Raw genomic sequence first — 10,877 nt, forward strand, 5'->3', positions numbered from 1 at the left:
GACCCCTCCTTGGGTTTCCGAGGCAGTATCACTATGGAAGTAGATTGCCTCATCTTCCTTCCAAGGAGTGGCTGGTGGGTTTGCACTGCCAGCCTTCTGGTTAGCAGTCAAGTGCCTTAGGCACTATGCTACCAGAGCTCCCCTATTTACATTACTAACACATTATCCAATCCCCTTGGTGAGCCACAAAGCACCTCACATTTACAGTTCCACCCAGTCATCTGGTAGGAGTCACAAAGACCATGGCCAGAAGAATGATATTACGCAATTCACTCCCCTGAACTGCCTCACCTCCCTCAGTTTCCTTGAGGGTATGGCCTTCATCCAGTATATATATATGACTGCTCTGGCAAAGATCTCTTTCTTGCTTTAGATCTTGCATCTCCTTCTCATCATCTGACCTCAGGTTATTCGGATTTGAGCCAGAAATCTATTGTCTAACCAGACTGGTTGGTCCTGCAACCTTATGAGCCAGGTCCTGTCATCTGCCCTGCCAATTTGGGTTCATCAGCTCTGTAACCACATGAGCCAAGATCTCCCAGCCTCCACAACCACATGAGCTATTTTCTTGATGAATCATGAGTTCTATGAGACACTACAGTGAACTGTGAGCCCAGATATGGGAGTAAGAGTACTGAGGGGAGGGGAAGAGTTGATGTCAGAGATGGTGGAGTGGTATGGCAGTTTGGAAAAGCCGGACATTCGTGACATCTTTAACCTCCATTTTATAGGAACCAGTTTTGTGCTGATCCTTGTAAAAGAAATTACTCATACGAGGCACACAAAGAACTCAACAGAGCACACTTACAGTTAAGGGTTTTATTATGTAACTCAGGATCAGAAGCCACAGGCTACAACCAGGGACCAGGCTCACAAAGCATGGAGGCAGTCTCCCTTCCTCAGCGCAGGACAGCTCTCTCAGCTCCTCTCAGCCATGCAAACAAGCAGGCCCTCTTCTCCACTAATGCAGGCTTCCTATTGGTCCTTTCAGGAAAGGTTCCTCTCAACTGCCTTCTCTCACCACACACTCTGCCACAAGACCCTTTCCAAGGCTGTTATTGTCAGCTCTGCAGATGGGCACCTTCCAGGGCTCTGGACCCCTTCTCTGCTTCTTACTGTCATCAGAGTTACTGCCCTCATCTAGGAGGTTCCATGTCACCTCTCTCTCTACTTCTTTCTTGCCTTTTCTTCTTTGTACTACTTCCTGCTACCTGTGCACTTCTCTTTTTGTTTCTGAACCCTCTGTTGGATTGGCTACAAATATAAACAAATTTGTTGTCAATTTCAAGGCATGGCCCTCCCACCAATGTCATGAACTGACCCATCCCCTCTTGGAAGGCCAGTGACACTTCATTTGCATAGTACATACAGCAATGCCTGCAAGATTCATACCAACCACAGGATAGGCTATGTCCCAGGAACAAACTAAAAGTATCAAACCAAGTAGTTTACAGCTTACCTGGAGTTTGGGTTACCAACTACTGCTCTGACAAGAATATACCACAAATGGGATGGCTTGAAGAAACAGGAATTTAGTCTCTTACAGTTTGGAGGCTTTAAGTCCAAGTTCAAAATGCCAAGCTCTGGGGGCTGGGTGAAAGCCCCTCACTTCAGCTCAGCCTCCTGCCTCTGGCCCACTGAAGCTGGAGGCTTTTCTTCATTCAGCTGCTGGCTGCTGAGGCTGACAAGCCCAAGGTTGACAAGTTGTAAGGCACAGTCCTGATATTACCAAACCACACGGCAGGCCATAAATTCAAGTCCAATAAAAGCCCCAAGATCAGCAGAGCATGGCAGGCTGCTCAACAATGACTTGGCTACATGCAGGGTTCAAGCGCGCCATAAACTAGAGACCATTCCCAAAGCTGCTGCTTAGATATGGGAAGCAAACCACATCTCCAAAGCAGAGCTACTCAGCTGCTTGCTGTAGATCCTACCATGGAATTGATTGCCAGTCTCATCATGGGGAATAACTACCACCAGCTGCCCAGCCACTCAACCAGGCCCAGCCAAGTGGACACACAACTATAAGTACCACAAAATGTTACCTCTAAAGGCTTAGGGGGAGCTCTGGTAGCATAGTGCCTAAGGCATTTGACTGCTAACCAGAAGGATGGTGGTTCAAACCCATGAGCCACTCCTCAGAAAGTTGGGCAATCTACTTCTGTAGTGGTACCACCTCAGAAACCCAAGGAGGGGTTGCTATGAGTCAGATCCAACTGGACAGCAGTGAGAGAAAGAGAGAGAGAAAGGCTTAGAGGGAAAAAAATCTCTTGAGCTGTTTTCAAAATAGCTAAGACAAAAGACCACATAAAAGAACTCATTTCACCATCTCCCAAAAAACCAAATCCACTGCCATCGAGTCAATTCTGACTCATAGCAACCCCCACTGGGGTTCCAAGGTGATGAAACATTATCAAAGTATAATGCCCATATTCCTTCCATGGAGCAGCTGGTGGATTTGAACTGACAACCTTCTGGTTAGCAGGCAAATGCCTTAGGCACTGCATCTCTGGAATGCAATGATAAGACTTGTGTTGACAAGATGTGCAGTGTGGGGTTTATAACTTTACTTAAAGGATTTTTTTTTTCTTTTTCCCCAGTGGTCTTGAAGAAAGAAGTCCAAGCAGCACGAAAGGAATTGGTAAAAAGCAAGTCTCCAGGAATAGATGGATTACCCATTGAGATGATTCAACAAATGGATTCAATGCTGGAAGTGCTTGCTTGTTTATGCCAAGAAATTTGTAAGACAACTACCTAGACAATTGACTAGAAGAGATCCCTATTCATGCCCATTTGACTCAAGATACATCTTACCCTAAACAGGCATAGAGACTAGGATTTACAATACATCACATAATGGAGGACAATGGCTAGAAGGGCCACATCAAGCAATTCACTGCACTGAACCATCCCAGAGGCAGAAAAGGAGATCTCACTACTATCATGAGGGTGAAGCCAGAAGTGGAATGCATCTTTGGAACAAGAGCCTCCTCAACCCAGGAAACAGAGGACTGTAACACTTTGCTGAGGTAGCAGAGAGTTGGCAGCAGCAGAACCAAGAAACTGGCATGAGACAGAGTGGCAAGCTTTCTAGCCCATGGAGTGAGAAAGCTGAGTGCTTTTAGACAAGAAGCTTGCTGGTGGAGTGGGGTGCCTCTTTGGGTACCTACTTGCACAGCTAAGACCTTTGTAACACTGGTCCAAGCAAGGCAAAGGCTGAGCCCAGAAAGCAGCATTCCTGTGGCACAGGTAAGAAGCTCTCCTGATTGAAGAATTGTATCCTGAATGTTCCTTAACCTGAATCACAACCTGTTACTTCCCAAATAAACCCCATAATCATGAGTAATGTGTGTGAGGTCTGTGTGGCCATTGCAACAAATTACAGCAGAGAAGTAGAGGGTGACATGGAAGGGGTAGTTGGTGTCAGAACTAGTAAAAAGGTTGGAGGGTGGTAGTATCTCTGAGGGTGGAATCAGCCTTGGGTTGCCAATCTTGGTCCCTCTCCTTCCTTGTGAAGTTAGAGAAGGTCAGACAATGTGGCCACCATACCATTTTTGCAGTAACCTTTCAGGAACCAAAGACAAAGGTCAAATTACTTGTCCCAGAGGTGGTGTAGGCAGGCTTATTCTAAAATATGTATGTTAAGGCAAAATAACTAGGAAAGATAAAACAATTCTGAGAAAGAAAAATAAAGGTGGAGGAATCTGAGTAATCCATTTTTCAATGAACTATCTATCTACAACAATCATGATAGTATGGTATTAGCAGAGGAATAGCATACAGATCAACCAAACAGAACAGAGTCAACAAGTGGTCCCACACAAGCACAGGCAGGTGACTTCTTACACATACGCAAATACAATTTAATGGAAAAAAGACGGTATTGTCCACAAATAGTTTATGATCAATGGAAAAAGAAAATGTACTTTAAACCTCACCCCCTACATAAGAACTCAAAATGGATCAGTTCTAAATACCAAAAGAAAACTGTTTTTTTCTGCTACACTGCATTAGTACCTTCAATACTGAGTATTATCCTAGAGAGGCAAAAACTCATATTTACACAATACACTTATAAAAGCATGTCTATAGCATCAGTATTTGTAACAGTAAAAAACAAACAAAACAAAACAAACAGAAACAACTCTGCAGTGTAATGGTTTCTCTTCATAGATGGGCTTTCTGGCCTTGGGTTTAGAATTCTGCCAAAATTGGCTGGGCCACAGTCTTGTAAAGTGAGTTTTGGTTAGTCTTCTATACAAATAAGATGTGTGAAACTCTTGCAGGGATTGGTCAATTACTACGCAAACAAGTTTCTTGTGGTCAACTGAAGACATTGGGTTAATTTTGCCATCATGCTAGGTTTAAAAGAGCCAATCCCATAGAGGTTGAGGAAGACCTCATTAGCATCCTTGGGACTCAGAGTCCCTGTGCTGGGGGAGAGAGTTTCTAGACCAGGGAGAAAGCAAGCTGTAACATAGGAGACGGGTGTGAGACAGCACACTGGCAGAACAAGCAAACCAGGAAACCGGTGTGATGAAACTGTGGTGGGCTTCCTAACGGTTGCAGTGGAACTGCCAACTCACGGAGTGAAAAAACTGAGTGCTTTAGGGAGGAGGCTTGCTTGCTGAGTGGAGTACATTCAGGCGCTTGTTGACAAAGCTAAAGAACTGTAACCTTTCCTGAGCAGGGAGAGGACAGGCCCAAGCAGGATCAGATGGGCATAGCTGGGAAAGAATCTTGTCTGTCTATCTGGGAGTGAGGCCTGCCTGTGGGGATAGACGAGAAGAAACTGTGAGATGTCTGGTTGAAAGCCATCCTGATTAAAGAACTGTATTCCAAGTTGTAAGCGTTATTTCTAAGTTGATCCTGAATTGTAGCTTGTTACTTCCCAAATAAACCACATAATTGCGAGTATAGCCTGTGAGTTCTAAACTCAGAGCAGCAAATGATCAAACCCAACAAAGAAGTATAGAGTGCTGTGGAGTGTACGATTTGATGTTGGAATTGGTCAAAAGTTTGGAGAGTAGAGGATGTCTGATTCCATTTCACAGATACCAGCTTTGGGCTGATCCTGATCTGGATTTTCTTCCCAACTTGTGAAGTTAGAAGACCTCTGACATTACTATGACTATATTATAAATGCCAATGTCCCTCAATGGTTGAATGGATAAATAAATGGTGGTACATCGTATCAACTATTACTAAATCAAACCAAAACCAAACTCACTGCCATCGAGTCAGTGCCGACTCACAGCGATTCCCGTTAGGTTTCTCAGGCAGTAAATCTTTACAGAAGCAGATTGCCCTTTCTTCTGTGGAGTGGCGGGTGGGTTTCAACTGCCAACTTTCTGGCTAGCAGTGAGATGACTTAGGCACTGTGCCATCAGAGCTCCCTCATCTATTCCTATGCAACAATAAAACAACTATTGAAACACAGAACAAACTGGATGTGTATTACGGTGAGTTTACTTCAGGTAAAACAGCCAACTACAGAAGGGTAAATGCTTTCTGATTTCCTTTTTATAACATTCTAGAAATGAAAACTTAGTATATACAGATCAATGATTGCCAAGTCTTAGGGTCAGAGAGACTGGGTGACTGGAAACGGGCCACACAAGGGCATCTGTTTTAATATAGCAGTTCTGGATCTTAGTTGTGCTGATTACACAACACTATGCATGAGACAAAATTTGTTCAAACTATATATAAAATAAAAATAAAAAAAGTATGCTTTTAAAAGTGATGGTATCTTTGGAGGAAGCTGAATGAAGGGGACATGGAAAGTCTCCAGATTATTTCTGCATATATATTTTTTTAATTTACACTCATTTCAAAATAAAAACATACAGAAAATCAATATTTACTTTGGTTACACTGATGACGGAAGACTGTATTTCCACTGTAGTCTTTCCTAGACTGTCCATTCCTATACTTTTTAGACATAAAATGGCCTAAAAATGTTTCATAAAGAGTTCTTTTTACTTCTGATTTATGCATATTTTCTTTGACATAAATAGGGAAGTAACTGACCACTAAAGACACTACCATATTGTCTGCATTAATTGAGTGCATTCTTCAGTGCAAATACCCATCTCCTGTGGCCCAAAACTGGAAATAGCCTGCCCCACAACAACTAGGTGTGCATTCTCTTATGTTTAACAAGGATGGACAAGTGGGCAAAAGATTTCCCACAATTATCGCATCCGTAGGGCCTCTCTCCTGTATGTTTCCTTTGGTGAACCTTGAGCCCTGACTTTGTGGTGAAGGCTTTTATGCATACATTGCATTCATAGGGTTTCTCTCCTGTGTGGGTTCTCTGATGGGTAATGAGGTCGTACTTGCGCAAAGAGAATTTTCCACATTCAGTACATACAAAGGAAGTCTTTCCTGCGTGGAACCTCTGATGTTGTATGAGGCATGTCTTTGTCCGGAAGCCTTTCTCACATTCATTGCATTTGTAGAGTTCCTCACCAGTATGAGTTCGCTCATGTATACCTAGAGTGCTCTTCATGCTGAAGCCCCTTCCACATTCATTGCACTTATAAGGCTTCTCTCCGGTATGAGTTCGCTGATGAGCAATGAGCATGCTTTTCCCGGTTAAGCCTTTCCCACATTCATTGCATATGTAGGGTTTCTCTCCAGTATGAGTGCGTCGATGAACATTGAGTTGGCTCTTCTCAGTGAAGGCCTTCCCACACTCATTGCATACATAGGGCTTCTCTCCTGTGTGAGTTCGTTGATGTCCAACCAATCGGATCTTTGCTGGGAAGCCTTTTCCGCATTCATTACATACATAGGGCTTCTCTCCTGTATGAGTTCGCTGATGTACAATCAGACGGCTCTTCACAGTGAAGCCTTTTCCACAGTCATTGCATACAAATGGTTTCTCTGCAGTATGAGTACGCTGATGCAAGGTGAGATCACTCTTCATGGGAAAGCCTTTCCCACATTCACTGCACACATAGGGTTTCTCTCCTGTATGTGTTCGCTGATGTCTGATGAGAAGACTCTTCAGGATGAACCCTTTTCCACACTCACTGCATATGTAGGGTTTCTCTCCAGTATGAGTTCGCTGATGGACGATGAGACGGTGCTTCATGGAAAAGCATTTTCCACATTCACTACATGTATAGGGCTTCTCTCCTGTGTGAGTTTTCTGATGAGTCGTGAGACTGAACCTTGTAGAGAAGGCTTTCCCACATACATTGCACCCGTGAGGTTTCTCTCCTGTATGAGTTCGCTGATGATAAATAAGCCGACACTTCTTGCTGAAGGCTCTTCCACAGTCACTGCATATGTACGGTTTCTCTACCACATGAGTTTTCTGATGTATGTTGAGTTGTGATTTTTTGAGGAAGGTTTTGTCACATTCTGTGCACTCATAATATTTCAGACCAGTATGAGCTCTCTGATGTTCAATCAGCCTGTACTTTCTGGAGAAGGCTTTCCCACACACACTGCATCCATGAGGTTTCTCTTCTGTATGAACCTTCTGATGATCGATGAACTGAGACGTTTCAATGAAGGCTTTCCCACATTCATTGAACACATGAGCTTTTTCAAATTCAGCAGTGCTCAGAAGATTAATCACCTGAGACATGTTATTGTTGGGGTTTACACTTTCATGGAATATATTATCAGTATAAAGTTGTTCATGCGCACCATGGAAAAATAATTGTCCATATCCATTAAACTCAGTCAACTTTTTTACGTCATAGCCTCTGTTCTGGTTTTCAACACTCAAATTTGAGTTCAAAGTTTTTCCATGCAAGTCTGATATATCCTGACTTTGGTTTAATAGAAAATTATGTGTTCTCTGATAAGAAACCTTTCCAAATGCATTACGTTCATGCCATTGTTCCATACACTTTTGTATCCTTTGCTTTTGCAAGTGATGCTGGAGATGATCATCAACTTCCCTCATTTCTAGGAAAGAAAAGGACAATGAATCATTCTACAATCTTAGTTTGGAATAAAAATATTTAAAAAATGCATTGGTGTGTGAAGGATTTTTTTGACAACCCAAGGAGTTCAGCATTAAAAAAAAAAACGCAAATGTTCCCTATCTCTTGCACATTAGTAAAAGCACAATGATGTAGAAGAAGTCACTACAAAAGCTAAAAGCAGTCAGTGTATAAATAAAGTTATGTAATTTACAATCTCTATAGACTTGTCTACTTTCTGAATAAATCCTTATAAAACATACCAACAACAACAATTCAAAAAAAAAAAAAAAGACATTCTAAAACAACAACAACAAAAAAAAAACAGTTTACAAGGAGATCAAGTTGTTAAGATAATAGAAACAGGGATTACATTTCCAAAATGGAAAAAAAAAAAAAAAAAAACGTCTCCTATGACAAGGGGAATTGCTAGGGGGGCTATTTACATACCTAAAACATGCTGTAAACTATGACACCTTCTCTGAATTCTATATTTCTTCAATAAGCCATCTTGTTGGTTCTTATTCACTCACCTGGAGAGATTTGACAGCGAACTTCATCTTCTACTGTCCATAGTTCTTCTCCTTGTTCCAACTTGGAGAGTGCATCTGATTTGGTAGCTTGATACCCTGTTCATGGGAAATGATAGAAGACTTATACCTACTGAACTCGCGTTAATGTATCAAGAAGGAAAAATGTTACATTTAGGAACTACAGACTTGTCATATCTGCAAAGTCAAGGCTTTAATTTTAGAAGGTATCTTACACCCTTTTCTCCAGGGTAAGAAAAGGATCTGAAAATCTTATCATGTAAGAGCATTACACATCCTCTGGAGAGTTACTCAATGACACAGGGTAGCTTTCTCACCTATGGACACCAGGTTGCTATAGTTCTCCAACATCACGTCCCGGTACAGCCTTTTCTGCTTGGAATCAAGAAGCTGCCACTCTGCCCAGGTGAAGTCCACAGCCACATCATCGAATGTCAGCACTTTCTGTAAGAACAGGGTCCTGTTTAATGAAGTTATCTTTTTTTTTTTTTTTATGTTTTTTTTTTTTTTTTTTTTTTTGATGATATGGAAGGAATGTGATGGAAGTTATGTTGCTGTTGTTGGCACATGTTGTTGTTATTCTGTGCTGTCAAGTCGTCTCTGACTCATAGCGAATTTATGTACAACAAAATGAAACACTACCTGGTCTTGTACCAGCCTCATGATCCCTACTCTACCTGAGCCCATTGCTACAGCCATCGTGTCAATCCATCTTGTTGAGGGTCTTCCCCTTTATCATTGACCCTCTAGTTCTCCAGGGAATGGTCCCTTCTGACAACATGACCAAAGTGGGTGAGATGAAGTCTGGCTAGTCTCACTTCCAAGGAGCATTCTAGCTGCACTTCTTCCAGGACAGATATGTTAGTTCCTTTACCAGTCCATGGTACTTTCAGCATTCTTCACCAACACCACAATTCAAAAAGCATCAACTCTTCTTCAATCTGCCTTAATAATTATCCAGCTCTCACATGCATATGAGGTGACTGAAAATATCATGGATTGGGTTAGGTGCATCTTAGTCTTCAAGGAGGTATCTGTGTCCTTCAGCACTTGAAAGAGGTCTTTTGCAACAGATTTGCCCAATATAATGTCTTTTGATGTCTTGACTGCTGCTTCCTTTGGCACTGATTGTAGAACCAAGTAATATGAAGTCTTTGACAACTTCAATCTTTTCTCCATCTATCGTGATGCTGCTTATTGGTCCAGTTGTGAGGATTTTTGTTTTCTTTATATTGAGGTGTAATCCATACTGCAGACTGTACTCTTTAATCTTCATCAGTAAGTGCTCCAAGTCACCCTCACTTTCAGCAAGCAAAATTGTGTCATCTGCGTATCTCAGGTTGTTAATGAGCCTTCCCCCAATCCTGATACTACATTTTCTCCAATTATTTCTCCAATTCTCAGCATATAGATTAAGTAAGTATGGTGTAAGCTTCTTCCTTCAATACCATTGGTTTTTGATCATATGCCACCTCCTGAAATAGATGCTCATCTACCAATTCTTTTTGATATAGTGACTCTGTATTCTATCCATTCTCTTTTGATGTTTCCTGCATCATTCAACATATTGCCCATGGAATCTCTCAATATTGCAATTTGAGGCTTAAATTTCTTCCTCAGTTCTTTCAACTTGAGCAACACTGAGCATGTTCTTCCATTTTGGCTTTCTAATTCCAGGTCTTTGCACATTTCATTATAATTGACTTTGTCTTCTTGAGCTGCTGCCCTTTGAAATCTTCTGTTCAGCTCTTTTATCCTGTTGATTCTTCTATTTGCTTCAGCTACTCTCTGCTCAAGGGCCAGTTTCAGAGTCTCTTCTGACATCCATTGTGGTCTTTTCTTCCTTTCTCATCTTTTTAATGACCTTTTACTTTCTTCATGGATGATGTTCTTGGTGTCATCCCACAAATCCTCTGGTTTTTGGTCACTGGTGTTCAATGCATCAAATTTATTCTTTAAATGGTCTCTAAATCCAGAGGCATATGATCAAGGTAGTATTTTGGCTCTCATAGACTTCTTTTAATTGTCTTCAACTTCAACTTGAACTTGCATATGTGCAGTTGATGGTCTTCCAAAATCAGCTCCTGGCCTTGTTTTGGCTGAAGATCTGGAGCCTCTCCATCACCTCTTGCCACAGATGTCGTCAATCTGATTCCTGTGTACACCATCTGGCAAAGTCCATGTGTATAGCTGCCGTTTCTATTGTTGGAAAAAGGTATTTGCAATGAATAAGTCATTGGTCTTGCAAGCTCTATCATGCAATCTCTAGCATAATTTCTATCACCAAGGCCATATTTTCCAACTACCGGTGATTCTTCTTTGTTTCCAACTTTTGCATTCCAATCATCAGTGATAATGAACACATCTTGATTGCATGTTT

At 41.7% G+C, this 10,877-nt stretch overlaps 1 protein-coding gene across 1 annotated transcript in view; it reads right to left on the reverse strand.

The window, feature by feature from the left end:
• Positions 1–6,136: 6,136 nt before the first annotated feature.
• The window catches only part of LOC103211299 (zinc finger protein 615-like), a 30,624-nt gene continuing 25,883 nt past the window's right edge, over positions 6,137–10,877 (reverse strand). The window contains exons 2-4 of the mRNA XM_042783187.1: positions 8,815–8,941; positions 8,480–8,575; positions 6,137–7,929 (exon numbers count right to left, since the gene is read on the reverse strand). Of these exons, the coding sequence (XP_042639121.1) occupies positions 6,137–7,929; positions 8,480–8,575; positions 8,815–8,941 (2,016 nt within the window). The remainder of the gene's footprint in view (positions 7,930–8,479; positions 8,576–8,814; positions 8,942–10,877) is intronic.

Source organism: Orycteropus afer, unplaced genomic scaffold (genome assembly GCF_000298275.1).
Source record: "Orycteropus afer afer isolate SDZICR_OR568_19922 unplaced genomic scaffold, OryAfe1.0 scaffold00718, whole genome shotgun sequence".
Classification (NCBI taxonomy): Eukaryota; Metazoa; Chordata; class Mammalia; order Tubulidentata; family Orycteropodidae; genus Orycteropus; species Orycteropus afer.